This window comes from Sus scrofa, chromosome 2 (genome assembly GCF_000003025.6).
Source record: "Sus scrofa isolate TJ Tabasco breed Duroc chromosome 2, Sscrofa11.1, whole genome shotgun sequence".
Classification (NCBI taxonomy): Eukaryota; Metazoa; Chordata; class Mammalia; order Artiodactyla; family Suidae; genus Sus; species Sus scrofa.
The window spans coordinates 15,793,257-15,819,605 of record NC_010444.4 but is presented as its reverse complement, the minus strand read 5'-3'; the positions used below and the strand labels follow the sequence as shown (position 1 = coordinate 15,819,605).

Here is a 26,349-nt window from a genome sequence, read left to right as displayed (position 1 = left end):
CTCACATCTGTGCGTGGTGATGACACATACCTCCTCGCTGGTTTACATCCATGTAGATGATTATTAAGCTCTTGCTATGTATTTATAATCTCCTTTAGTCCTCACAATAAGATACTCATCCCATTTTACAGATGAGGAAACCGAGGCCCACAGGGATCAAAGCAACCACCACCTGTGCATGTGTTAGGATTGGAAGGAGACTTGGGAAGAGCTCGTGACCCCACTGGCCTAGGTTGGCCCGTGCCTCCGGGAGGGAGGGGCTGGACAATGGTGGTTACGTTGATCTTTGCTACACGACTCCGTCCCAGACCATCCATCCCTGGTCCCAGGAGGACCTGTCCTCCCAGGTGGCGGGAGTGAACTATCTATCCACTTGTCCCCATGGCCCTGACCCGCTGACCTCTGTCTCCCAGCTGATTTCTTCATGTTAGTTCAACATTAACCCAGAGGGGTCAGGAAAAGCCCTCAGAGTCCTGGGAGCCGACACACTATGGCGCACGTCGGAGGCCTGTGGCTTCCTGGCTGCTTGGCCCTGGCTGTCCTCGTTAGCCTTGTGCACAGCCAGCATGGTAAGGGGGGCCTGGAAGCTGGGACAGACCGGCAGACTGGGATGTGGGCCAGGGGGCTGGGGTCTCCTGGCTCGACAAAGAACACGGCGCCGGCCCCCAGCCGGGTCTCAGCTCACGGTGTCCAGCTGAGGGAAGGAGCCGGGTGCTCAGGGCTGGACAGACAGGGACTGCTTCTCCTCTTGCAATACCGGGAGAGGGCTGGGGCTGACCTGTGAAAGGAGGGGTGCTAGTGGGCTGCTGTTAGCAGCCTCTGGGGGGCAGCCGCCATCCCAGAATCTCCCTTTTGGAAGCCAGCAGGCAGGCCAGGCTTGCTTCCTGCCCCCATGGTGGCCAAGACAACCTGGCTCCCAGAGGCCACTGTCCCACGCCCCTCCTCCCGCAGTGTTCATGGCCCCTCAGCAAGCACTGTCGCTGCTCCAGCGGGCCCGACGCGCTAACAGCGGCTTCTTCGAGGAGATGCGGAAGGGCAACCTGGAGCGAGAGTGCGTGGAGGAGCAGTGCAGCCGCGAGGAGGCCTACGAGGCCCTGGAGTCTCCCAGTGAAACGGTGAGCTCCCCCGAGAGGGAGACCCCAGCTGCAAGAGCACAAAGGAGGGGGGTGCGGAACCTGGCAGCTCTTATCTTCATCTCTGGGCCCTGTTTCACTGGGCTGCCATGATGAGCAGCTCAGCCTCTGGGAGGCCCTGTCACTTGGGCTGTGTCAGGGTCCTGGGGTCTGGTGAGGCTTCAGCATGTCAGGGGTCCTCCCCGGTCTTCAAACATCTGTCTATGTTGGGGTCACTAGAGCCCCCAGTCCTGGACACGTAGCCTATCAACTTTAGTGTTTGTTTTGTTTTGTTTTTGTTTTTGTCTTTTTGTCTTTTCTAGGGCCGCTCCCGTGGCATATGGAGGTTCCTAGGCCAGGGGTCGAATTGGAGCTGTAGCCCCCGGCCTACACCTGAGCCACAGCACCGCGAGATCCAAGCCGAATCTGCAACCTACACCACAGCTCACGGCAACGCCAGATCCTTAACCCACTGAGCAAGGCCAGGGATTGAACCTGCAACCTCATGGTTCCTAGTCGGATTCATTAACCACTGAGCCACGACGGGAACTCCAGCTTTAGTTTTGCTGTGACTTGTGTGCCCCCTTGGGAGGTGGGTGTCTGGTCAGGCCCAGAGACCAGCTTCCCCTTCCCGGAGGCTCTGCCTGGGCCCCTCTCCTCCAGTCCACCCCCACCAGGAGATTCCCTTTCAGCCTTGGCCAACAGAAGATGGGGGGCTCCTCTCTCCTCAAATACTTGGGTTTTTGGGAAAAAAATTAGGAAACTCTGCCACAACCTCCCCAGAGCCAGCCCTGCGTGACCAGGGTAAGGGAAAGAGGATGGTCTAAGAAGGCAGAAAGTTTACTAAAAAAACAAAGCAGGATCCTGCCACAGCCTCACTCTCAGCCCTTGTTTTTCAGGATGCATTCTGGGCCAAGTACACAGGTGAGCACTGGGAAGGGTTTGCTCCAAGAAGGGAGTCTGGGGACCCCAGAGAGAGAATGCTCCGTCCCTGAGACCCTTCTGGTCCATCCAGGCATCCCTGCCTCCACCCAGGTCTCTCCCTTCTATCTATCTGCCCATCTCTGTTTCTGAATGTCATCCCATCTACCCTTCGCTTGAACCCATCCTGTCTCTGCCTTGATCTCAGTGGTTTTTCTGGGTCTTTTCCAGCTTGTGAGTCAGTGAGGAAATCTCGAGAAAAGCTGGTTGAATGTCTGGAAGGTAAGGAACTGACATGGGGGTTGGGGGGACAGGATATGAGGGGATAGCCTTGGAAAAGAGCACAGTAGGGGTGGGTGAGGAGTTGTGGCCCAAGGGTGGTGGCCTCTGGCATCTGACATTGCCATTCTGGTCCTGAGGTCCAGGATATATCTTTGCACCTGGCTCTGTGCCTGACAGGAAGATGATTAATGTTGGAGAAACTAATTAATGAATGGGTAATGAATGATGATTTTAAGGCTTCACTCTCATCCAAACCCTACATATGCCAGGCAGTCTTCCCCGTGTGCCCGAGGCAGAGCTCCAGTGATGTCACATTCATTCTCCAAAGCCTTGAGGGGCTCCCCACTGCCCCCAGAACAGAGCACAGGCTTCTTACTTCTTAGCCTGGTGAATTTAGCAGGTTCTGGCCTTTACCTTCCCTTTTAGCTTTAGCTCCCATTGCACTAACTCTGCACCCAGACCCCCAGCTTGCTGACAGCAAGCACTTCTCTAAACAGGCCTAGATGTTTCTATCTCCTGGCCCCTGCTTACATTGTCATCTTCCCCTGGCGTAATCATCATTGCCCTGCTGAAAACCTCCCTATCCTTCGAGAGCTAGTTCAAATGCCACCACCTTGCTGAGCCTTCAAGGTGCATCCGCCCTCTTCCACAGCATCCTGGACACACCTTTAGTATAACATTAGGCCCCACTAGTGGAACTCCGTGAATCACTGGCCATACTTTCATTTGTTATATAAGTTATTCAGTAGACATTTAACTAAGCCCCTGCTGTGTATCAAGGACTAAGGCGAGTGTTGGGGATTTTAAAAGAATCAGGGAGACGGCAGTTTCATAGGAAAATAAAAATACAAAACATCAAAGTAATTGATGGGAAAGTTCTGATCCAGGGGACGAGAGCATTCTAGGAGAGGGAGCGTTTTATTTGCGGGCCGAGTCAAGGACAGCTCTCCAGAAGAAGGAGAGTTCTACCTGGATTTGTGGGATGCACTGTTGAATAAACAGGAAAGCATTTAAGGCAAAGGAAAGAAGAGTATGTTCAAAGGCCTTGAGGCATGAGGAGCTAAGATACCAGCACAGGTAGATCAGGGCCAGATTAGAAGGACCTTTTTAATTTTTTTATCCTGCTGGCTATGAGGAGCCCCTGAATATAAGCTCCAGAAGGGCAGGGACCCACCTTTACTATTGTCTTATTCATTGCTATGTCCCTGGTACCTGGCGCAGTGTCTGTCATGTGGCTGTCACCTAGTAGGCACTCAGTAAATATTGGGTGACTACTGTTAAATGAATTGAAGAACAACTGGGTACAGAGGAGGTGCTGAGTAAATGCAGGTTAAGGATCATGGCCCAGAGGTAGCTTGGAGGGGATGGATCAACAGAGCTTTGCCTAGAGAGGAGGGGACAGATCTTTAGTGGGCTGGGGTCTCTGCAGGTAACTGTGCTGAAGGTCTGGGTATGAACTACCGAGGGAACATAAGCGTCACCCGGTCAGGCATTGAGTGCCAGCTCTGGAGGAGTCGCTACCCACATAAGCCAGAGTGAGTAATGGGCAGGCCTGTCTGCCAGCGGGCTGGGAATAGGGGAGAGGAGACCCTGGGGGCGGGGGCGGGGAGAGAGGCCTCCTGCTGAGCAATTTCTTATTCCAGAGTCAACTCCACCATGTACCCTGGGGCTGACCTGAGGGAGAATTTTTGCCGCAACCCAGATGGCAGCATCACTGGGCCCTGGTGCTACACCACGTCCCCTACCGTGAGGAGGGAGGCGTGCAGCATCCCTGTCTGTGGTGAGCTGTGGGGATGATTAGGTGATCCATGGCCAAGGCTCATGGATTTTCTTGGGCCTGGCAGCCTGGGATGGGAACCAAGATCCTGGCTCCGTTGGAGTTGGGGGCAGTGATTTACGACATGTTTGGGCTGGTTGGTTAGTGAAGTCAGGAGACCAGAGCGAGTTAGCTTCTAGCCTCCTCCTCTCCCTCCACAGCCTTTGCTTCCTTATGATCCAGGCTGCGGCTCATTCAAAATAGGCTTTCCTTCCCTCTCGAGGCATTCTTCCCTTCAGGAAGCCCTTCCTAACCATTTCAGTCCACAAGCCCTTTTCCAAGCACCACAGATCAAGCCCTGCATGATGCTGTCCTTATTATTCCCATGGTGTGTCAGCTGGTTATACAGCCACAGTAATGCTGCAAAACCCACAAACCCCACAAAATCACAAACAACCCGAAAAGCTTGGAGGTATACCCCAATAAGCATTCATTTCTTATGTGTCTGAGAGTCAGCTGGGGTGGCTTTGCTGATCTCAGCTGCAGCAGCTCCTGTGGGATCCACTGATGTAGGCTGGGGTCAAGGGGTGGCCCTGCTCCAAAGGATGGGTCCATCTGAGCTTGGCTTCTTGTTTGGATGGGGTCAGGTCTGCTCCATATGTACACAGTGTGGGGGAGGCTGAAAGGCAGCATCGGTCCTGGGAAGCTCTTCCATGGGGATGGTAGAAGTACCAACCTTGCCCTCACGCCTGGTCTCAGAACTGAGGTGGAGAAGTACACCTGTGCCTGTAAAATCACAGGGCAGAGGATATGGATGTGGGCAGGGGTGAAGAATTAGTGCCAGAAACTCAATCTACCAAACGAAGATTGCTATTTTTTGTCCTTCATGCAGCCCTAAAGGACCCAATGCTGGATCCTGGGGTCAGTTTTAAAGCAAGTTACCAATCTTAGTAACAAAAATAGCTACCATTTACCAACACCTGTGATAAATATGTCTGGGCCTCCTAAAATTGACCTACCCCCCATGTAGACATCCTCACTGGGTCCCAGCTATCTTTCTTTCTTTTCTTTTTTTTTTTTTTTTTTTCTTTTTGCCTTTTCTAGGGCCACTCCCGCGGCCTATGGAGGTTCCCAGGCTAGGGGTCTAATCGGAGCCATAGCCACCAGCCTATGCCACAGCCACAGCAACACAGGATCCGAGCCACGTCTGTGACCTACACCACAACTCATGGCAATGCCAGATCCTTAACCTGCTGAGCAAGGCCAGGGATTGAACCTGCAACCTCATGGTTACTAGTCAGATTCCTTAACCACTGCGCCACGACGGGAACTCCCCAGCTATCTTTCTTGATGTGCCTTTGTGAAAACAGGATCCGTAAGGAACTCCAGGCAGTCATGACCAATAGATTACAGACAGCACAGGAGGTGAAACCTGGTTACTATCACTGGCTTATCATGTACCAGACACTTATGCCATATATTTTAACTCTCTGAACAACCCTGCAAAAATGCATTAGTAATCCTTTCACAGGCAAGCAGTCTGGGACTCAGAGAGGGTAAGTGATGTGAGGTCATATAGGATAAAGGCCGCATGGCAGGGATTCACATCCTGTCTGGCTGGCTCTAGGTAAGGTCCCACCCACTCTGCTCCCCTGTCTCCTCACCCACCAGGCCAGGGGCGAGTCACTGCGGAGCTGATCCCACGCTCTGGAGGCTCCACAGTGAATGTGTCACCTCCACTGGAAACGTGCGTCCCCGAGCGGGGCCGGCAGTACCAGGGGCGCCTGGCGGTGACCTCACATGGGTCCCCCTGCCTGGCCTGGGGCAGCAGTCAGGCCAAGGCCCTGAGCAAGGACCAGGACTTCAACCCGGCGGTGCCACTGGTGGAGAACTTCTGCCGCAACCCAGACGGGGACCAGGAGGGCGCGTGGTGTTACGTGGCGGGACAGCCTGGCGACTTTGAGTACTGCGACCTGGACTACTGCGGTGAGAGGGCAGGGCAGGGGGCCTGAGACTGAGGACACAGCCTGGAGGGAATAGCAGGAACAGTGCCTTCGCTGATCTAAGGCTTACCACGTGTGCAGAGTGCGTTCATGGCGGGCTATTAACAGGTGGGGGTAGTTCCAGCCCCCTCTCACAGCTGAGGAAACTGAGGCCTGGGAGATTTGGTTGCCTAGGAACCCAGGTGCGCTTGTGCTCTTACCCTCCACACCAAACCGACTCCCTGGCCGGCCGGGAGCTTGGGGAGGTCTAGTGGGTGGGTAAGGAATGGCTCTGCGCAGCCGCAGCTGGTGTCTGGGTCCCTGCAGAGGAGCCAGTGGATGAGGAGGTGGGAGATGCGCTGGGCGAGAACGCGGATGCGGCCATCGAGGGACGCACCACCGCGGACGATTTCCAGCCCTTCTTCAATGAGAAGACCTTTGGCGCCGGGGAGGCGGGTAAGGCAGCTCGCTGAGGGGCGCGGGGTCACGGGGCGGGATGCGGCGGGCTGCGCTTGGCCTCTCACGGTTCCGCTTGCTCGGCAGACTGTGGGCTGCGGCCTCTGTTCGAGAAGTCGTCCTTGGAGGACAAAACGGAAAAGGAGCTTTTCGAGTCCTACATCGAAGGGCGCATCGTGGAGGGCTCGGACGCCGAGATTGGCCTCGCACCCTGGTGCGTGCTGCCTGTCCCCACCAGCCCCCCGCCGTCATTCCTGGGAGACTTCTCCGCCCTCACAGGCCTAAGCTCCACAAATAAGGCTAGCCCGGCACCAACATCTCATCCAAGCCCGGCAGCCACCTTTTGAGGGTGGGTTTGTTACTTCTCCAAAGCCTGTGGTGAAGTGGAGGCTCAGAGCGCTTAAGTGACTCGCTTAAGTGGTGCTGCTAATGAAGGGCTTCCGCAGCTGGACTCGATTCCAGTCCTTCTGCCTCCAGAGGCTGTGCTAAGTTGTGCCAACCCTGGCCTGGAAGAAGCTTGAATGGGGGCGGGGGGCAGTGCAACAAGCAGGAGGCGGCCTCTCGGGGTCCCATGGATGCCCAGGCCCAGTCCCCAGGAGCAGCCAGGTCAAGCTGGGGTCTGGCCCAGCAGGTAGCTCTCTCCACTTAGTTCTTAAACCTGAGACTTCCTGCTGTAGGGCTGGTGGGGGGTGGGCAGCCACTCCCAGGCGGTGATACTTCCCAGTTCTCCCAGGCAGGTGATGATTTTCCGGAAGAGTCCCCAGGAGCTGCTGTGCGGGGCCAGCCTCATCAGTGACCGCTGGGTCCTCACCGCTGCCCACTGTCTTCTCTACCCACCTTGGGACAAAAACTTCACTGAGAATGACCTTCTGGTGCGCATTGGCAAGCACTCCCGCACCAGGTACAGAAGTGGGTGCCCGTGGGTGACAGGCAGGGGTCCGAGTCCTCCAGAGTGACTGTGTCTGCACATCTTTCACAGTAGAAAACCCAGCAGCTTTGGCGTTCCTGTCATGGCTCAGCGGTTCACGAACCCAACTAGTATCCATGAGATCTCGAGTTTGATCCCTGGCCTTGCTCAGTGGGTTAAGGATCCCACGTTGCATGAGCTATGGTGTAGGTTGCAGACTCGGCTCTCGATCCCACGTTGCTGTGGCTGTGGCGTAGGCCCACAGCTGTAGCTCTGATTTGAACTAGCCTGGGAACTTTCTTATGCTGTGAGTGTGGCCCTAAAAAGACAAAAACAAAGAAAACCTAGCAGTGTCTGCTGTAAAGTCCATCTGGCCACATCTTGACTGAAGCTTAGACCCAGAGAGAGAGAAGTTAAACTTTTGCGCAGAGCAGAATTCTGGCCTGCCCCTATTGCCCCTTCAGGTGCCAGGATGTGGCCCAGGTGTGACCTCTGAATAGAGGCTGTTTGGATCAGGGCGTGTGTGCCTCCCCCTGCTTGCCTGGGCTGTTTGATCCCAAAGCCCTGGGCAACTTCAGGCCAGGAGGAAGCTGCCAGGGGGCTGCCAAGGAGGAGCCAGCCCTCTCCCCTCCCTGGAGGCTCACTGATTACCCTGACTCCCAGACCCTGAGGGCAAGCAGGTTCCTCCCTCAGGGAACTGGCCGCCCCTTGCTTGGTGGCCTCGAGCTTCTCATTGTCTCTCTTGGGGTCTCTGCAGGTATGAGCGGAACATCGAAAAGATCTCTATGCTGGAAAAGATCTACATCCACCCCAGGTACAACTGGAGGGAGAACCTGGACCGGGACATCGCCCTACTGAAGCTCAGGAAGCCCATCACCTTCAGCGACTACATCCACCCCGTGTGCCTGCCGGACAAGGAGACGGCAACCAAGTGGGGTGGCCAGGGGGTGTGGCGAGGGGGTGCTGCCAGCATGGGGCTGCGGGGGAGGGCAGGCCGGGGAGGGGGAGTGGCATGGGGCAGGATCACGGCTGAGGTGGCCTGGGCTGAGTTCTGGGCCTGACCCTGACACTCTGTAGCTTTGCTGGAGTTCCTTCCCTTTTCCAGGCCTCAGTGTTTGGGAGTAAACCCCAAAGGTCTCCCTGTGCTTGTGTTTTAGCTTCAGGTCTTTTAGAGATGGTGTTGGGGCCAGGAACTCCTGGATGGCCTGTTCTCACTTGATCCTTCTCTCTTCCCCAAAGGTTGCTCCGGGCTGGATACAAGGGGCGGGTGACAGGCTGGGGCAACCTGAAGGAGACCTGGACAACCAGCGCCAGCGAGGTGCAGCCCAGCGTCCTGCAGGTGGTGAACCTGCCCATCGTGGAGCGGCTGGTCTGTAAGGCCTCCACCCGGATCCGCATCACGGACAACATGTTCTGTGCTGGCAAGTCCCCAGGGTGTGGCTGGGCAGGCGGGAACAGCCGGGTCTCGGGTTGGGAGGATTGAGACATGTTAAGAGCCCAGGCCTGGGTTCAAGTCCTGGCCTCCAGTCATTTACAAGCCATGTGACTTTGGGCAAAGTTGCTTTACCTCGTGAAAGCTCAAATTCTTCCTCTGTAAAATGGAGGTGAAAACCTCTACTGCATTAGGCCATGTGAAGGTTAAGCGAGATCACGTGTGTCAAGTGTTAGTTAGGCGTGGTGCTGGTCTCGGGTTAAGTTGTCAGTGTATGTGAGCCAGATGGCAGCAGAGGCCCAGGGTGGGGGCTGGGGGAAGCCATTCATTTGTTTAGTCATTCAGCAAATATTTCCCAAGTGTCTTCTGTGGTCCAGGCAGTATTCCAGGGTGTCCCGCAAGGACCCTAACAGGCAGATTCCTGTGTCTTCAGAGAGCCTTCTTCCTAGAAGGAGAGAGTGTCAATAAACAGATCTAGAACAGCAGTCCTTCTAGGGAGAAAAACGAAGCCAAGTAAGGGAGAGAGAGCTGGGGACAGAGATGTTCTAAATCGAGTGGTTGGAAGAGGCTAGAGAAGGCCTCTCTGAGAAGTGACGTTTGAGCAGAGACTAGAAGATGTGAAGGAGTAAACCAATCTAGAGAAAGAGCACTCCAGACTGTGGAGACAGCAGGTGCAAAGGCCCTGAGGTGGGAACATGCTTGGCATGTCTGAGGAACAGGAAGGCTGGGGTGCAGGAGACACAGGAAGGGCAGCGCTGGATGAGTGGTGAGAGGTGGACAGGCAGAGAATGGGTGCTTTCTTCAGGGCCTTAAGAACTTTGGCTTTTCCTGAGAATAGAATATGATCGGAGAGTTTGGGGCCAGTCAATAAATCATCTAACTTGATTTTTTTATTGTATTTTTTAAAATGTGTATTCAGACTCAGAAAAGCTGCAAAAACAATACAAAGAATTCCTTTATAATATCATCCAGATGCTGCCCCCCCTTGTGTGTGTGTGTGTGTGTGTGTGTGTGTTTACACACTATTTGAGAGTAAAATGTATGTAAGTTGCCTTTTTTACCCATATACTTAAATATTTACCAAAAAGGGATGTTCTCTGCTATAACCATGGTACTTTTATTAAATCAAGAGATTAATAATGAGAAAAATTAATAGTGATGTAATACCTTTATCTAATTTTTAGACTTTATTCAGATGTTTTCCAGCTATCCTTCTCAACAGTTGTCTTTCTTAGCAAAACAAAAAAATGTTTTTCCCATCCAGGATCCAGTCAAGGATCACACATTGAACTTAGTTGTCTGTCTTTCATGACTTGGACATTTTGACAAGTATAGTCCAGTTATTCTATGGACTGGCCTCACTTTGGGTTTGTCTAAGGTTTCCTAATGGTCAGATTCGGGCCAAGTGATGTTGTCCCAGGCATATGATGTCTTTGTCTCCTAACTGGTGAGATTAACTCTGACCTCTTGGTTAAGGTGGTGTCTGCATCTACCAGGTTTCTCACTGTAAAGTTCTATTTTTCTCTTTATGACTAACAGATAACCTTGTGGGGAGGAAGTTTGAGCTGTTATCCTGTTTCTTATCAAATTGTTCTGCACGGAAAAAAAAAAAAAAAAAAAAAAAAGGGAGTTCCCGTCGTGGCGCAGTGGTTAACGAATCCGACTAGGAACCATGAGGTTGCGGGTTCGGTCCCTGCCCTTGCTCAGTGGGTTAACGATCCGGCATTGCCGTGAGCTGTGGTGTAGGTTGCAGACGCAGCTCGGATCCCACGTTGCTGTGGCTCTGGCGTAGGCCAGTAGCTACAGCTCCGATTAGACCCCTAGCCTGGGAACCTCCATATGCCGCGGGAGCGGCCCAAGAAATAGCAAAAAGACGAAAAAAAAAAAACAAAAAACAAAAAACAAATTGTTCTCCTAACTATGGTGGCTGCTAAATGGTGATGTTCTAATTCTGTCATTCCTTCTACCTTCATTAGGTATTTTATGATAAGGAAGAGGTTTTCTTTCTTTCGTTCTGTCACTGTGGACTCATGGGTCCTTACTTTGTTCTAAAGGTTATAATTCGTTATTATCATTATTTCGATGTTCAAAATATCCCAGGTTTGGGCAGTGGGAGTCCTGGAAACCTAGCTTTCTGTGACTTTTGGAGATGTCCTGTCAATTTCTGAGTACTTTCTTACTTTTCATGCAGCAAGATGTTCCAGGTTCATCCTACTTCCCTTGGAGTAGAGAATGGTATTTAGAAACCAAATCTAGGAGTTCCCATCGTGGCTCAGTGGTTAACGAATCTGACTAGGAACCATGAGGTTGCAGGTTCGATCCCTGGCCTTGCTCAGCGGGTTAAGGATCTGGCGTTGCCGTGGGCTGTGGTGTAGGTCACAGATACAGCTCAGATCCCACGTTGCTGTGGCTGTGGTGTAGGCCGGTGGCAACAACTCTGATTCGACCCCTAGCCTGGGAACCTGCATATGCCATGGGAGTGGCCCTAGAAAAGGCAAAAAGACAAGAAACACAAACAAAAAGAAACCAAGATCTGGGTGCCAGGTGTGCACGTCGTTAATGGGGGTCATTGCTTGTAGGCCTTCTCAGTAGACAGATTTGGAAAATACATATATACCAGCATCTGTCTCTATTTTCTTTCCATTTAGCTATCTAAAACCATGAGTTTGATACTGAAACTTCCCATTGCAATGCAACAGGATTAATTTTAGCTTCTCCTTTTCCACATTGTAAACCTCTCTGTTGATAGTGAGAAAGCTGACTCTTGCTGTCTGTAATAATGCATTTACTTATTTGGTTAATACTTAAATACACAGTTTCAGAATTACTCATCCATAGCTGTGAAAAACAACCCTACGAGCTAGAGTTCAGCGTTTCTTCACAGTTCTGTTTTTTAGCCCAAAGATATGTAGTTGCAGTACTATGTCTAAAAATAACTTGGATTAGGAGTTCCAGTTGTGGCTCAGAGGGTTAAGAACCTGACACAGTGTCCATGGGGATGTAGGTTCGATCCCTGGCCTTGCTCAGTGGGTTAAGGATCTGGCATTTCTGTGGCTGTGGTGTAGGCAGCTCCAATTTGACCCCTAGCCTGGGAACTTCCATATGCTGCAGGTGTGACCCTAAAAGGAAAGAAAAAGTAATCTGGGTTATTTCCCCTCACATGTTATTTATTTTAAGTACGATTGGGCTCATTTGTTTCTTTTTACTTTTTTTGCCACTCCTGTGGCATGTGGAAGTTCCTGGGTTCAAACCCACACTACAGCAGTGATCTGACCTGCGCAGTAACAATGCCAGCTCCTTAATCTGCTGTGGCATGAGAGAACTCCTAGGCTCATTTGTTTCTGATAGTGTTCCATATTGCCCCCCCCATCTTGTTGTTTTCATTTGTTTATTTCTGGAGTATAGGCATACTTTCACTTTATTTATTACATATTTTTTTATTTTATTGAACTATAGTTGATTTACAATATTAGTTTTCAGGTGTATGACATAGTGATTCAATGTTTTTATAGATTATACTCCTTTAAAGTTATTACAAACTAATGGCTGTATTTTCCTGTGCTGCTCAATATATATCCTTGTTGCTTCTTTATTTTCTGCATAGCAGTTTGTATCTCAATTCCTACCCTTACATTGCCCCTCCCGCTTCCCTCTCTCTGCTTGTGACCACTAGTTCTCTAAATCTATGAGTCTGTTTCCTTTTTGTTGCATTCATTCCTTTATTTTACCTTTCATATTTCACATATATGTGATAACACAGTATTTGCTTTTCTCTGTCTGACTTATTTCACTGAATGCGATACCCTCTAGGTCCATCTATGTTGTTGCAACTGACAGGATTTCTTTTTTTTTTTCTTTTTTTGTTTTTGGCTATACCCATGGCAAGCAGAAATTCCCAGGCCAGGGATCAAACCCATGGCACAGCAGCAACAATGCCAGATCCTTGACCCATTGAGCTACCAGGGAACTCCAGAATTTCACTCTTTTTTATGGCCAAGTAATATCTCATTGTATACATGCACCACATCTTTATCCATTCATAGCTGATGGATTAGGTTTGTGCTTTGCCTTATTATCCTTCCCAGATATTGCAGCTTTTCATAGATTGAAGATTTGTGGCAATTTGGTGTCAAGCAAATCTATCAGCACCATTTTTCTAACTGCATTTGCTTCGCTTCATGTCTCTGTGTCACATTTTAGTAATTCTTACAATGTGTCAACTCTTTTCATTACTAAGAGTTCGGTGATGTAGTGGTTAGGACTCAGTACTTTCGCCACTGTAGCCTGGGTTCAATGCCTGAACTGGGAATTAGGATCCTACATCAAGCTGCTGCACATCACAGCCAAAAAATTGTTTTTTCGTTATTACGATATTCGTTATAGGGATCTGTCATCAGTGATCTTTGATGTTACTATTGCAGTTGTTTTGGGGTATCATGAACTGCGCCCACATAAGACAGCAAACTTAATAAATGCTGTGTGTTCTGACTGCTCCACCAACCACTCATTTCTCTGTCTCCCTTTCCTCGGCCCTCCCTATTCTCTAAGACCCAACAGTATTGAAATCAGGCCAACTAATAACCCTACAGTGGCTTTTGATGATCCAAGTGAAAGGAAAAAGGAAGAGTTGCATGTCTTTCATTTTAAATCAAGAGTTGGAAAAAATTAAGCTCTGTGAAGAAGGCTTAAAAGCCAGGCCTGTTGTGCCCGTTAGCCGAGCTGTAAATGCAAAGAAAACATTTCTGAAGGAAATGCAAAGTGCTACTCCAGTGAACACATAAATGATGAGAAAGCAAAACAGCCTTATTACTGGTATGGAGAAAGTTTTAGTGGTCTGGATAGAAGATGAAATCAGCTACAACATTCAAAGCCAGAAGTCTGAAGCTAGCAGAGCTTGATTCGTGAGGTTTAGGGAAAGAAGCTGTCTCCGTAACATCAAAGTGCAAGGAGAGGCAGCAAATTATCCAGAAGCTCTAGCTAAGATAGTTAAAGTGGCTACACTGAACAACTGGTTTTCAGTGTAGACAAAACAGGCTTATATTGGAAGAAGATGTCATATCTACGACTGTTATGGTTGGAGAGGGGAGGTTAATGCCTGATTTCAAAGGACAGGCTGGCTCGCTTGTTAGGGGATAATAACAGCTGGTGACTTGAAGCCAGTGTTCATTAACCATTCCACAAATCCTAGGGCCCTCAAGAATGATGCTAAATCTCCTCTTCCTGTGCTCTCTAAATGGAACAACAGAGTCTAGATGAGCAGAGTCTGTTATAGCAGAGTTTACTGAATATTTTAAGTCCACCATTGAAACCTATGGCTCAGAAAAAGATTCCTTTCAAAATATTCCTTCATTGAAAATGCACCTGGTCACCCAAGAGCTCTGATGAAGCCATACGCAAGATGAATATTGTTTTCATACCTGCTAACATGACATCCATTTTGCAACCCATGGATCAAGGAATAATTTCAACTCTAAAGTCTTATTTTTTTATTTGGCTGCACCCATGGCACGCAGAAGTTCGTGGGCCAGGGATCAAACTCATGCTACAGTAGTGACAATGCTGGATTCTTAACCTGCTGAGCCACCAGGGAACTCCAGGTCTTCTTAATATTGTTGTTTTTCTTTTTTTGGCTGCCCTGTGGCATATGGCGTTCCCGGGCCTGGGGTCAGAGCTGAGCTGCAGTTGTGCCCTAAGCCACAGCTGTGGCAACGCTGGATCCTTGTGCCGGGCCAGGAATTGAACCTGCATCCCAGTGCTCCCAAGATGCCGCTGATCCTGTTGCACCACAGTGGGAACTCCAGATCTTATTATTTTTAAGAAATACCTTTCATAAAGCTATAGGTAGGTGCCAAAGATAGTGATTCCTCTGATGGAGCTGGACAAAGTAAATTGAAAAACGTCTGGAAAGGATTCATTCAACATTCTAGATGCAATTAAGAACGTTAGTGATTCTTGGGAAGAGGTCAAAATATCAACATGAACTTTAGAAGTTGTTCCAGCCCTCATGGATGACTTTGAGGGGTTCCAGACATCAGTGGAGGAAGTGACTGCAGATGTGGTGGAAATAGCAAGAGAACTAGATAGAACTGGAGTGTGAAGATGTGACTGAATTGCTGCACTCTTGTGATAAAGCTTTAACAGATAAGGAGTTGCCAAAAAACATAGGAGTTCCTGTCATGGCTCAGCGGTTAGCGAACCCAACTAGCATCCATGCGGACGCAGGTTCAATCCCTGGTCTTGCTCAGTGGGTTAAGAATCCGGCGTTGCTGTAGGTTGCAGACATGGCTCGGATCCAGCATTGCTGTGGCTCTGGCATAGGCCGGTGGCTACGGTTCCGATTGTACCCCTAGCCTGGGGACATCCATATGCCACAGGTACAGCCCTAAAAGACAAAAAAAAAAAAAAAAAAAAAAAAAAGAAAAGGGGGGGATAAGGCTTTGTTTCTTATGGTTGAGCAAAGAATATGGTTTCTTGTGATGGAAACTTCTGCTGGTAAAAATGCTGTGAAGACTATTGAAATGACAACAAAGGATTTAGAATGTTACATAAACTTAGTTGATAAAGCAGTGTTAGGGTTTGAAAGGATTGACTCCTATTTTTAAAGAAGTTCTACTTTGATTAAAATGATATCAAACAGCATTTCATGCTACAGAGAAATTGTGAAAAGGAAGAGTGAGTTTAGGTGGCGAACTTCACTGTTGTCGTTTTCTTTTTTTCTTTTTTGGCTGCACCTGAGGCATGTGAAACTTCTTGAGGCCAGGGATTGAACCTGCAGCACTGCAGCAACCCGAGCCACTGCAGCTGACAATGGTGGGTCCTTAACCTGCTGAGCTACAAGGGAACTCCTGTTATCTTATTTTAAGAAATTTCCACAGCCACCCCAGCTTTCAGCAACCACCACCCTGATCAGTTAGCAAACGTCAGTGCAGAGACAAGACCTTCCACCTGCAAAAGGAGTTTGATTTGCTGAAGATTCAAGTGATGGTTAGCATTTTTTAGCAACAAAATATTTTTTATTCAGGTATAGCCGATGTACAATATTGTATAAATTTTAGGTGTGTAACATGTTTCACAATTTTAAGGTTATTGTCCATTTATAGTTATGATAAATATTGGCTATATTCCTTGTGTTGTACAATATATCCTTGTGTATTTATTTTATACTTAGTAGTTTGTATGCAACAAAGTTTTTTTTTTTTTAGTTTTAGCTTTTTTTTCTTTTTTGGCTGTGCCTGTGGCATGCAGAAGTTCCCAGGCCAGGGATCAAACCCAGGCCACAGCAATGACAATGCTGAATCCTTAACTGCTAGGCCAGCAGGGAACTCCAGAGTATTTTTTTTATGGCCGCACCCACGGCACATGGAAGTTCCCAGGCAAGGGATTGAATCTGAGCCACAATCTGCGGCATATGCCACAGCTGTGGCAACACTGGATCCTTTAGCTCACTGACTGCACTGGGTCAGTGATTGAACTCATGTCTCCACAGCAACCCCAGCCATTGCAATCAGATTCTTTTTTTTTTTTTTTTCATTTTTTTTTTAAATTATTTTCCCACTGTACAGCAAGGGGGTCAGGTCATCCTTAGATGTATACATTGCAGTTACAGTTTTTTCCCCCACCCTTTCTTCTGTTGCGACATGAGTATCTAGACATAGTTCTCAATGCTATTCAGCAGGAGCTCCTTGTAAATCTATTCTAGGTTGTGTCTGATAAGCCCAAGCTCCCGATCCCTCCCACTCCCTCCCCCTCCCATCAGGCAACCACAAGTCTCTTCTCCAAGTCCATGATTTTCTTTTCTGAGGAGATGTTCATTTGTGCTGGATATTAGATTCCAGTTATAAGTGATATCATATGGTATTTGTCTTTGTCTTTCTGGCTCATTTCACTCAGTATGAGATTCTCTAGTTCCATCCATGTTGCTGCAAATGGCATTATGTCATCCTTTTTTATGGCTGAGTAGTATTCCATTGTGTATATATACCAGTTCTTCCGAATCCAATCATCTGTCGATGGACATTTGGATTGTTTCCATGTCCTGGCTATTGTGAATAGGGCTGCAGTGAACATGCGGGTGCATGTGTCTGTTAAGTAGAGCTTTGTCCGGATAGATGCCCAAGAGTGGGATTGCAGGGTCATATGGAAGTTCTATGTATAGATTTCTAAGGTATCTCCAAACTGTTCTCCATAGTGGCTGTACCAGTTTACATTCCCACCAGCAGTGCAGGAGGGTTCCTTTTTCTCCACAGCCCCTCCAGCACTTGTTATTTGTGGATTTATTAATGATGGCCATTCTGACTGGTGTGAGGTGGTATCTCATGGTAGTTTTGATTTGCATTTCTCTTATAATCAGCGATGTTGAGCATTTTTTCATGTGTTTGTTGGCCATCTGTATATCTTCCTTGGAGAAATGTCTATTCAGGTCTTTTGCCCATTTTTCCATTGATTGATCGGCTTTTTTGCTGTTGAGTTTATAAGTTGCTTGTATATTCTAGAGATTAAGCCCTTGTCAGTTGCATCATTTGAAACTATTTTCTCCCATTCTGTAAGTTGTCTTTTTGTTTTCTTTTTGGTTTCCTTTGCTGTGCAAAAGCTTTTCAGTTTGATGAGGTCCCATGGGTTTATTTTTGCTCTAATTTCTATGCAATCAGATTCTTAACCCATTGTGCCATGGCGGGAACTCCCTATTTTTAAATTAAAGTATATATATATTTTTTTGACATAATGCTGCTGTACTTGTTTGTTTCTTTTGTCTTTTTAGGGCCACGCCTGCAGCATATGGAGGTTTCCAGACTAGGGGTCGAACAGAGCTGTAGCCATTGGCTTACAGCACAGCCACAGCAACACCAGATCTGAGCTGTGACCTACACCACAGCTCACGGCAACACTAGATCCTTAACCCACTGAACAAGGCCAGGGATCAAACCTGCATCCTCATGGAAGCTAGTCAGATTTGTTTTGCTGAGCCACAACAGGAACTCCAATGCTATTGTAACTCTTAATAGACTATAGTATAGTATAGACATAATGTTTTTATGCATCAGGAACAAAAAATTCCTATGACTTCCTTTATTGAGGGAACTGGACCTGAACTGAACCCACGATATCTCCAAGGTATGCCTGTATTAACATGCTCTAAAAAATCAGATTCTTTAAAACAGGTGTGATCAGAGAATGACTCTCCCCTTTTCTTCCTTCCTGTTCCCACTTTCTTCCTTTCCACCTCATTTCCATCCAGGCCCTGCAATGAACCAATCTTGGTACTTCATGGTGTATCTTCCTGTGTTTCTTTTTGCACAAATGAGCAGACACATGTATATTTTCCTATTTTTCTCTTTTCGTATAATATCACAGTGTAGATGTTTATTCAGGGTTTTTTCGCATTATATCCTGGAAATTCATGCCATTTTGATCATAGTGCTTTTTCTTTTTTTTTTTTTTTTTTTTTTTTTTAAATTTTTTTTTTTTTTTTTTTTTTTTTTTTTTTTGTCTTTTTGCTATTTCTTTGGGCCGCTCCCGCGGCATATGGAGGTTCCCAGGCTAGGGGTCGAATCGGAGCTGTTGCCACCGGCCTACGCCAGAGCCACAGCAACGCGGGATCCGAGCCATGTCTGCAACCTACACCACAGCTCACGGCAACGCCGGATCGTTAACCCACTGAGCAGGGGCAGGGACCGAACCCGCAACCTCACGGTTCCTAGTCGGATTCGTTAACCACTGCGCCACGACGGGAACTCCCCCATAGTGCTTTTTCTTATTAAACATTTTTAACGTATCTGCGAGTCTGTTCCTGTTTTGTAAATCAGTTCATTTGTATCATTTTTAGATTCCACATGTAGGTGATATGATGTTTGCCTTTCTCTGACTTACTTCTTTCAGTATGATAATCTTTAGGTTCATCCATTGCTGTAAGTGACATTATTTCATTCTTTTTAATGGCTGAATAGTAGTCCATTGTGTATGTATGTACATATATATTGTGTGTGTTTACATGTATACACATATGTATATATACACACACATATACGCATGTATATATGTAATCACATCTTCTTTATCCAAGCATAGAAAACAAACTTATGGTTACTAAAGAGGAAAGGAGGGAGTTTGATATTAGCACATACAAACTACTGTGTATAAAACAGATAAACAACAAGGTCTTATCGTATAGCACAGGGAGCAATATTCATATATTACGAAATATAGTGGAAAAGGATGTGAAAAAATATGTGTAACTGAATCACTTCTGTATACCAGAAATTATCACAACATTGTAAATCAACTATATGTCAATACAAAATTTTATAGCTGAATCATGAGGAAATACCGTACTGTATTCACCTGCTTCCTGTGTATGGACATTTCCATTTCCAGTGTTTTGTACTTGAACACCCTTTCATATGCTTAATGACCGTTTTTATATCATTTCTTGTGAATTATCTGTTGATAATTTTTTGGTTTATTTTTTGTCCCTTTATCATCATTTTTAAAGAGTTCTTCATATATTAGGTCTTTATTTTTTATTTTGTTTTGTTTTTTCTTTTTAGGGCCACTCCTGTGGCATATGGAAGTTCCAAGGTTAGGGGTCAAATTGGAGCTGCAGCTTCTGAATTACACCACAGCCACAGCCATGCAGGATCCAAGCCGCATCTGCAACCTATACCACAGCTCACAGCGACGCCAGATCCTGAACCCACTGAGCGAGGCCGGGGATCAAGCCCGCATCCTCATGGATTCTAGTCAGGTTCATTACCACTGAGCCACAATGGGAGCTCCTAGGCTTTTATTTGTGATATACTTTGCAAATATATTCTCCCATTTTTTTTATCCTTTATCATTTTTTGCCATCTGATTAAATTTTTTATGTAGTCAAATTTATTTTATTGCATATGGAATTTGAGTCAGAGTTAAAAGAACCTTCCTTTTACCCAGATCATAGAGAAGTTCATTCATGTTTTCTTCTAATACTTGGTGTCATTTTTCTACACTCAGATCTCCAAGTCATTTTGAGTTTACTCTTGCATATGATGCAAGGTATGGATCTAATGTATCTTTTCCCAAATGGCTAATAAGCTATCTCTACACCATTTATTAAAAATTCTAAGCAACAACAACAAAAGACAAAAAGACAAAAAAAAATAAAAATAAAAAAAAAATAAAGGAGTTCCTGTCGTGGCGCAGTGGTTAACGAATCCGACTAGGAACCATGAGGTTGCGGGTTCGGTCCCTGCCCTTGCTCAGTGGGTTAACGATCCGGCATTGCCGTGAGCTGTGGTGTAGGTTGCAGACGCGGCTCGGATCCCGCGTTGCTGTGGTTCTGGCGTAGGCTGGTGGCTACAGCTCCGATTCAACCCCTAGCCTGGGAACCTCCATATGCCGCGGGAGCGGCCCAAGAAATAGCAACAACAACAAAAGACAAAAAGACAAAAAAAAAAAAAAAAAATTCTATAGAATTCCCGTTGTGGCACAGCAGAAACAAATCTGACTAGTATCCATGAGGACTCAGGTTCGATCCCTGGCCTTGCTCAGTGTGTCGGGGATCTGGCGTTGCTGTGAGCTGTGGTGTAGGTCAAAGATGTTGCTTGGATCCCGAGTTGCCATGGCTGTGGCTGTGGCTGGCAGCTGGAGTTCCGACTAGACCCTTAGCCTGGGAACTTCCATATGCCACAGGTGCTGCCCTAAAGAAGGAAAAAAAAATTCAATCTTTGCCACAGTGGTTTGAGACGTCACCATAATACATATTAGGTTTCTATGTGTGCGTAAGTGTTTCTGGGCATTCTATTCAGTTCTTTGGTCTGCTGTCTATTCTGTTAAAACACTTTTATTTTAATTACAGGGGATTTAGAGTATATTTTAGTTATTGTTCTTATTTTTTGTCTTTTGTCTTTCTAGGGCCACTCCCTCAGCATATGGAGGTTCCCAGGCCAGGGGTCCAATCAGAGCTACAGCTGACGGCCTATGCCACAGCCACAGCAATGCCAGATCCAAGCCATGTCTGAGACCTACACCACAGCTCATGGCAACGCTGGATCCCTGACCTGCTTAGCAAGGCCATATGGATACTGGTTGGATTCATTACCCCTGTGCCACAACTCAAACTCCTGCAGTTGGATTCTTAGCCCGATGCACCACAGCAGGAACTCCTTCATTATTTGTCTTGAGTAAATTAACTAGCGGTTGTAAGCAAACAAATACGTGGGGATTTGACTTATTAATTAGGCCTATTATTTTTCTATTCTGTACTCCATTAATCTCTTTTATCTTAAGTTTTTCCCCTTATGCTTTCTTTTGGTTCACTTTTCTGTTTTATTTCTTTCTTTTTTGGCTGTACCGGCAGCATATGGAAGTTCTTATGCCAGGGACTGAAACTGTACCACAGCAGTGACCACAGCCACTGCAGTGACAATGCTGGATCCTTAACCTGCTGAGCCACAAGGGAACTCATGCTGTTTTCTTTCTAAAAATTTTTTTGAGATGACACTTTGGTTAATTACTTACTTTTATTTATTTATTTTTGTCTCTTTTTTTTTTTTTTTTTTTTTTTTTTTTTTAGGGCCGCACCTGTGACACATGGAAGTTCCCAGGCTAGGGGTCCAATTGGAGCTGTTGCTGCTGGCCTATGCCACAGCCACAGCAATGCCAGATCGGAGCAGTGTCTGTGACATACACCACAGGTCACAGCAATGCCAGATCCTTAACCCACTGAGCGAGGCCAGGGATCCAATCTGCAACCTCATGGTTCCTAGTTGGGTTTGTTTCCGCCGCACCATGATGGGAACTCCCGGTTGATTTATTTTTGATCTTTAATTTTTACTGAGTAGGGCTATACATTTTCCCCTATTCATGGAGAATACTGTGTAGTGTGTTTAAATTATTATTCTTAAAAACTTGTCTAATTTCAGTGTGTATTCTTCTTTCATTCAAAAGTTAATAGGTGGTTTTAAAATTTCTAGATGGGAGGGCCCTTTTGCATTTTTATTTTGTTTTGCTGAATTACAGTCCAGGAATATAGTTTGTAATATTTATACTTTATGGCACTTTTTTTTGAGAGCTATTTATCTGTTCCTGTGAATGTACATGGATATTGATGTGTGCAGGCCTGTTCACTCTTCTCTGCATGTGAAGTTCAGTATATATGTATATATATATATGTGTATATATATATATATATATACACACCCATAAATATACCTTATTTAGGTCATTTATATCTTTAGTTTCAGTTCACTTGGTATGTCTTTTACTGAGTTTGGGGTGTTAAATTCCGTTATTAATGTATTTCTTTTTGTCTCCTTGCATCACTTATAATCTTTACTTTATAAAAGCATTTGCTGTGTTATTTGGTGATGTTCTTAAATGTTATTCATTCTATGAACTGTGGCTTTTAACATTAAAAGTGTTCTTCTTTGAATTATTTTCAATTTTATTTTATTTTTTTGTCTTTTCTAGGGCTGCACCCGCGGCATATGGAAGTTCCCAGGCTAGGGGTCTAATCGGAGCTGTAGCCACCGGCCTACACCACAGCCACAGCAATGCCAGATCCGAGCCTTGTCTGTGACCTACACCACAGCTGACGGCAACGACGGATCCTTAAATCACTGAGCGAGGCCAGGGATGGAACCCGCAACCTCATGGTTCCTAGTCGGATTCATTAACCACTGAGCCATGTCGGGAACTCCCGAATTATTTTCAATTTTAGCGTCACCATCCCTGCTCTCTTTTTCTTCCCATTCGCCTGATAAGCATTAACTTTAGCCTCTATAAATCACTTTGTTTTGTCTCATAGATAGTATTGTAGAATTTTTTTATTGTTGTTGTTTTTCCTGTTTGTTTTGTTTTTCCTTTTACTGCTGCACCTGCCTCATATATGGAAGTTCCCAGGCTAGGGATCAAATCAGAGCCGCAGCTGCTGGCCTACACCATGGCCACAGCAACACTGAATCTGGGCTGCTTCTGCATCCTACAATGCAGCTTGTGGTAATGCTGGATCCTTAACCCACTGAGTGAGGCCCAGGTCCTCATGGACACTATATGGGGTTCTTAACCTGCTGAGCCACAAAGGGAACTCCACATTGTTGAGTCTTGCTTTGTGAGTCAAATTAAAAATCTTGTTTTTTAAAAAGTGATTAAGCCCAGAGCTCCCACTGTGGTGCAATGGGATCAGTGGTGTCTTGGGAGCAGTGGGACACAGGTTCAATCCCTGACCTGGCATAGTGGGTTAGGATACAGAATTGCTGCAGTTGTAGCTTAGGTCAAGGTTGCAGCTTGGATCTGATCCCTGGCCCGGGAGCTCCATATGCCACTGGGAGGCCAAAAATGAAGGGGGAAAAAAGTGATTAAACCTATTTATATTTATTGATAGATTGATAGAATATCTCATATGCTTTTGTAATTATTATGTGTACGTCTTATTTACTATGTTTTCCCCCTGAGTTATCTTTGATTTTCAAATAATTTCATATATATATATTTGTCTTTTGAGGGCTGCACCCAGGGCACATGGAGGTTCCCAGGCTAGAGGTCTAATCGGAGCTACAGCTGCCGGCTTACGCCACAGCCACAGCAATGCCAGATCCAAGCTGCATCTGCGACCTACACCACAGCTCACGGCAACACTGGATCCTTAACCCACTGAGCAAGGCCAGGGATCGAACCTGCAACCTCATGGTTCCTAGTCGGGATTCGTTTCCACTGCGCCACGATGGGAACTCCTAATTTCATATATTTAGGAAGGTTTGCATTTTGTTCTCCTGTTATCTTTCATCTTATACCTTTTTAAAATGCCCTTAGTTTCTAATATGCTTTTAATTGTTGTAAAGTCAGTTGGTGGAAGTTTCAACAGTCAGTTGACTGACTTTCCTCTTTCTCGTCTCACCTTTTAGTTGTGTTTTTTCTGTCTATTGGACCATTTAATCAGTCATTTTGCTGAGACATCTATCTGGTTGGATGAAGCTTGTCCACTAGTTGATTTTTCAAGGTTATGGGAAGAGAATTTGCCAAGTTCTTATATGTTTATAATTGGTTTTCTGTAGCCTCGACACCTGAAGTTCAGCATGATTAGATATAAAATCCATGGTTCACCTTTCCTTTCTCGAATTTTTTGAAACTACAGCTTCATCATTGCTTGCTTTGTATGTTGTTTTTGAAGTCTGAGGCCAGTATAATTCTTTGGCTTTTGTATAAGGAGTTGGTCTTTTTGCTTGGAGGCCTCGAAGGTTTCTTCTTCATCTTTGAAGTCTAACGGTTTTATCAGGCTACGTCTCAGAGTTGAGGGTTTCAGATCCCTTTTGCCAGGTGTCCAGGGGATCCTTTCAATATGTACATTCAATCTTTTATTTCTGTGAAGTTTTCTTAGACTAATTATACATTATTAATTCTGTTCCATTGCTTGCTTGCTTTTTTTTTTTTTTTTTTTTTTTTTTTTTTTTTTTGTCTTTTAGGGCTGCACCTGTGGCATGTGGAGATTCCCAGGTTAGGGGTCGAATCAGAGCTACAGCTGCCGGTCTGTGCCACAGCCACCGCAACTCAGGATCTGAGCCACGTCTGTGACCTACACCACAGTTCATGGCAACGCCAGATCCTTAACCCACTGATCGAGGCCAGAGATTGAACCTGCGTCCTCATGGAGGCTAGTCAGATTCATTTCCTCTGAGCAGTGACAGGAACTCCACTTTCTTTTCTTCTTGAAGGACTTTCTTTAGTCTGAGTTCCATTTCCACCATTTTCTGCTTTTCATTTCTTCCCATTGTTTTGTCTGTTTAATTTTTGAATTCCTGATCCTTTTTTTTTAACATACCAAAAATTTGCTCGAGGATATTACATTCAGTTACACTTTTTTTCTGTTTCATGGTTGTGGTTTGAGAGAGAATTTTTGTTAGCTGAGGTATTTTTGTTTTCTTGTAGTATCTTTGTATAGATCTATTTAGTTTTCTGCTATTCATTTTGTAGATTTGGGGTTATTTACATGATTCCTCATTCATATGCATCCACTTCTTTGATCTAGTGGACATTTTCCCATCCTCATCTCCAATAAGATGTACAGTTAGACATATTAAAGCGGTTTGAAGTTTGGGTGTTCTCTGTCTTCTAGTTATGTTGAAGGTGTGGTTTTCTCTCTCTCTCTCTCTCTCTCTCTCTCTCTCTTTTTTTTTTTTTTTTTTTTTTGCTTTTTAGGGCCACACCCATGGCATATGGAGGTTCCCAGGCTAGGAGTCCAATTGGAGCTACAGCTGCTGGCCTACGCCACAGCCACAGCCACACCAGATCCAAACCACGTCTGCGACCTACACCACAGCTCATGGCAACACTGGATCCTTAACCCACTGAGCAAGGCCAGGGATCATTCCCGCAACCTCATGGTTCCTGGTTGGATTCATTTCTGCTGCGCCACAATGGGAACTCTGAAGGTGTGGTTTTTATGTAGCTTTTTTTTCCCCCTTTTCTTTTCTTTTTCTTTTTCTTTTTTTTTTTTTTTTCAAATGGCTGCACCCATGGCATGCAGAAGTTCCTGGGCCAGGGATCAAACTCACACCGCAGCTGTAACCAGAGCCACAGCAGTGTCAACTCCAGATCTTTAACCTGCTGAGCCATGAGAAACTCCTGGTGTTGTCCCTTTATGTTGTTGTGTTGTCTGGGCAGATACATGGGGCTCTTTGGGTAAAGGCCACTGCCGTTATTCTCAGCTGCCTGCATGTCTAATGTGTTTTCTACGTCAATCTGCCTGTTGGGCGGAGAATGGATTGTAGGCAGCAAAAGTAGAATCCAGGAAATTAGTGGTTTAGGGAGGAGGTGTTTGTGACAGAAGCAGGCGCAGAAGTGCTGAGGAGTGGTTGGATTCGGGATATAATATGTTGAAGATAGAACTGACAAGATTTGCTTAAGGATTGGAAGTGCAGGGGGAGGAAAAGAGCAGGGCCAAGGATGCCTAGGAGTCAGTGGACGGTCCCCAGCAGCATCCCTTGGAGGGGGGGGGAGTGGCAGAGCGTCGGCTAGACCCCTGAGTACCCCTGTTCTCTTTCAAGGTTACAAGCCTGACGAAGGGAAACGAGGGGATGCTTGTGAAGGCGACAGTGGGGGACCCTTTGTCATGAAGGTACGTTTCTCCAAAGGCCAGGAGCTCGTGGGTAGATCCTTCTGGAGTGGCTAAGGAGGGACCTCGTTTTGGAAATAATTGCTTGATGGGTCATACTGATACTACCTTGGACTTGACTCTCTTGGAAACCCCATGTTTCTTCTCTAGAGCCCCTTTAACAACCGCTGGTATCAAATGGGCATCGTCTCATGGGGTGAAGGCTGTGACAGGGATGGAAAATATGGCTTCTACACACATGTGTTCCGCCTGAAGAAGTGGATGCAGAAGGTCATTGATCGGTTTGGAGGTTAGGGGCCACCTACGTTCTAGGCGCCTCACTGCAGAATCGCAGAAGCCAATCCAGTGAAAGAATTATTTTTGTGGTTTGTTCTTAAAAGTGTATTTCTCAATAAAAGCGACTCTATCAATGAGC

General features: G+C 46.4%; 1 protein-coding gene across 2 annotated transcripts; it reads left to right on the top strand.

The window, feature by feature from the left end:
• On the top strand, positions 455–26,349 carry F2 (coagulation factor II, thrombin). 2 transcript variants are annotated; one of them, XM_021076838.1, is made up of 14 exons: positions 455–569; positions 952–1,115; positions 2,012–2,036; positions 2,265–2,315; positions 3,745–3,850; positions 3,959–4,095; positions 5,743–6,057; positions 6,381–6,509; positions 6,597–6,723; positions 7,243–7,410; positions 8,174–8,230; positions 8,656–8,837; positions 25,867–25,937; positions 26,085–26,349. In XM_021076838.1, exons 1-14 carry the CDS (start codon positions 491–493, stop codon positions 26,226–26,228), a joined length of 1,755 nt encoding a protein of 584 aa, XP_020932497.1. In that variant the 5' UTR covers positions 455–490; the 3' UTR covers positions 26,229–26,349.